This window comes from Sinocyclocheilus rhinocerous, unplaced genomic scaffold (assembly GCF_001515625.1).
Source record: "Sinocyclocheilus rhinocerous isolate Xijiao unplaced genomic scaffold, SAMN03320098_v1.1 scaffold1648, whole genome shotgun sequence".
In the NCBI taxonomy this organism is placed as follows: Eukaryota; Metazoa; Chordata; class Actinopteri; order Cypriniformes; family Cyprinidae; genus Sinocyclocheilus; species Sinocyclocheilus rhinocerous.
The window spans coordinates 432246-435172 of record NW_015647958.1 but is presented as its reverse complement, the minus strand read 5'-3'; the positions used below and the strand labels follow the sequence as shown (position 1 = coordinate 435172).

The 2927-nt window shown below is 42.2% G+C and overlaps 1 protein-coding gene across 1 annotated transcript in view; it reads left to right on the top strand.

Moving 5' to 3' along the window:
- Positions 1–2927, top strand: part of chrna8 (cholinergic receptor, nicotinic, alpha 8) — an 89124-nt gene that overhangs the window by 45368 nt on the left and 40829 nt on the right. Inside the window, exon 4 of the mRNA XM_016513936.1 lies at positions 391–500. Within this exon, the coding sequence (XP_016369422.1) occupies positions 391–500 (110 nt within the window). The remainder of the gene's footprint in view (positions 1–390; positions 501–2927) is intronic.

Here is a 2927-nt window from a genome sequence, read left to right as displayed (position 1 = left end):
TTTTGGAAGGCCAAACAAAGTAGTTTCGCTTTCACAACGAAGCACACAGTGACTTCACGACATGACAGCGGCGGCAACAATACTACAGCGTGAATAAAAGTTATGCCTTCTTTCTTTGTGTGAACATTTGGGCGGTGTTATGCAAATCTTCCCACATAGTGAGGTAGTTATGTGGGGGCGTGTTAGAACGAGCCGTTTTAGATAGGTGTGGCTGACTCTTAACTTTTATAAAGCATATCTCTTTGGATTTGAGACTTTAGTCTTTGCAACTTTACAGATCTTCTTTATGCACCAAGAGCTTGTAATACTCCAAAGAGAAAGGAAAAATTGAAATCTCATCATATGACCCCTTTAATGGTGTTGAATCTGATGTGTGTTTTGTGTATTCAGGGATGGACGGATGTCTATCTGAGCTGGAACCCTGATAACTATCCTGGTGTTCAGACCCTGCGTTTCCCATCCAGTCAGATCTGGACACCAGATATTCTGCTGTATAACAGGTAACGGACACATGATCACATTTATATCATTTTGCTTGCTTGGAGCCCACAATAGTGTGTTCTTCTTAAGCCTGCCTAATAAACAGTTTTATTTCAATAAAGCAATAAGCCACAGGAGGCTGTTCATACAGTATAACAGATACAACATAATCCAGTGGCTAATTGCTTTTCTAAGACAGCAGCAACAGCAATACAATAAAAGTACCTTCAGTGATAAGAATAAGTGGTTACACTTCAGTTTAGGGTGTGTAATTCTAGATTTTTATATGGAGTAATATCAATTTACAATGTGTGCTTACTATAGGGTTGGGATGAGAGAATGCTTTAGTGTTAGTTGCTTGTAATTATACATAATTTACTGTTATTACTATAGCAAGTACCTGTAACAAGTGAAACGAGGACACTGTAAAATACAGTGTTACCGATTAATCTTAGGGCAAGATAAACAATCCTTTGGTTGTCAAGAAACAAAGCAAAATGATACATGAATAGGATTCAACTGATGTGATCATGGTTTGTATAAAAAAGTGGGGTTATACTTTATTTTAAAGTGTCCTTATCACAATGTAAATATACAATTTAGTACTGAGTAATATTAACAATGTGTACCTACTATAGGGTTATGGTTAGGATTAGAGTTTGGTTTAGGGTTAGTTGCTTGTAATTATTACAATTTACTGTTATTACTATAGCAAGTACATCTAACGTGTAATGAGGACACTGTAAGATGAGGTGTTACAAAAAGTTAACATTTGGGGGCAAAGATTTGTATCAGGAATATTCATTAGATTACGCACAAACATTAGAACAGGTGATGTATTAAGTAGTTTATGTGCTGTTTATGTACTGTAGATTAAATTTAAATTGTTTTGGTCGGTTCTGGTTATGGCGGCCACCTGAGAAGACGTGCCTTATGTCTTAACTACTACAATTTTCTACTAAAAATACTCGCATCTGCAACATAACGTGGTAGGATAGTGTTGGTGTGAATACTACAATGTCGAAGTCTGGCAAATTAAGTAAAGAAAATAGCAAATCGACAAAACAGCCGAAGTTAACTGATTATCGTGTTTGCGGTGAGACACAGAAAGGTAACGAAGTTGTGGCGGAAGACGAGACCAGCAGAGGGGACACTTATAGGAGTGAAGGCGGATGCAATACTGGCTGCTATAAACTCCATGAAAACAGAGTTTTCATCAAGATTTGATGGAATCATGACAGCAATAGAAAGTATGAGGAAGGAGATGAATGACTGCAGTGAGCGAGTATCGCAGGTGGAATTGCGGATATCAAACGCGGAGGACGAAGTAGCCCACTTGCAAGCTAAAGTAAACAAGTTGGAGTCAAAAAACAAGACTCTGGAGGATAAACTCGTGGACTTGTAAACCAGATCCCGCTTAAATAATCTGAGACTGGTGGGCCTGCCGGAGGGTGCGAAGGACGGGATCCATGCTCCTTTTTGGAGAAGTGGATTCCAGAGGTACTGGATGCTGTGACTCTGCAATCCTCAGGTATTATTGAAAGAGCACACAGAATCGGACCAATGAAGGACTCGAAGGCCCCGCCGAGAACGCTGATAATGCGGTTTCTAAACTACAAGGATAAGCAGGCAGTCATCGCGGCGGAACGGGCTAAAAAAGACATTCGCTACAAGAACCAGCAAATAAGGTTCCCTTTCGAAAGGGAACTCCACGCTGCGTCCTCTAGAGGGCGCTAGGGGAACGCCTTCAGCGTGACCGGTGTCTGAAGCATGAATGAAAAAACGACAATGAACTTGACATTGGCAGGCGGCAGCCTATGACGTAAACAATAAAGCGAGTGCGGGTATAAAAGAGCACCTGCGGAAAACGTCATCCTCTTCTTTGTCTTCAAGCCTTGTGTACGGAAGCACATGCGTTTGACTCACGAGAGATAAGGATGCGCTCACTATTTGCATTCGCGGAACTGCTAGAGCAGAGGTCTGTACTCGAGTTTTTGTCAGCGTTTGCACGAGCGCGTTCGCCTCTCGAGGGAGTTGAACAAGCGTAATGCGATGCATTCGCGGCGAGTTTTTGTCAGCGTTTGCACGAGCGCGTTCGCCTCTCGAGGGAGTTGAACAAGCTTAATGCGATGCATTCGCGGCGGTTTCTGTTCTTGCCTGATTCTTGAGAGAATTTAGTGTTTGAACAGAATGTTGGCTCTCGAGGGAGATATAGCCACGCTGCGACATGTGATCGCGTTGAGAATTCCTGTATGCCTGATTCTCTTTGAGAATTGAGTGCCTCTCATCCGCGTTTCGGGTCTCGCGGCTGCCGAGGCAGTTAATCAGACCGATCACGGGGTTTGTAGGCGGGGCATGGAAGGAATCTGACGAGGAGTGCGTTCTCTTTCAGAATTCCTTTTTGGTTTCTATTTATTTTTACAGAATAGGAACTGTGTATAATGTGG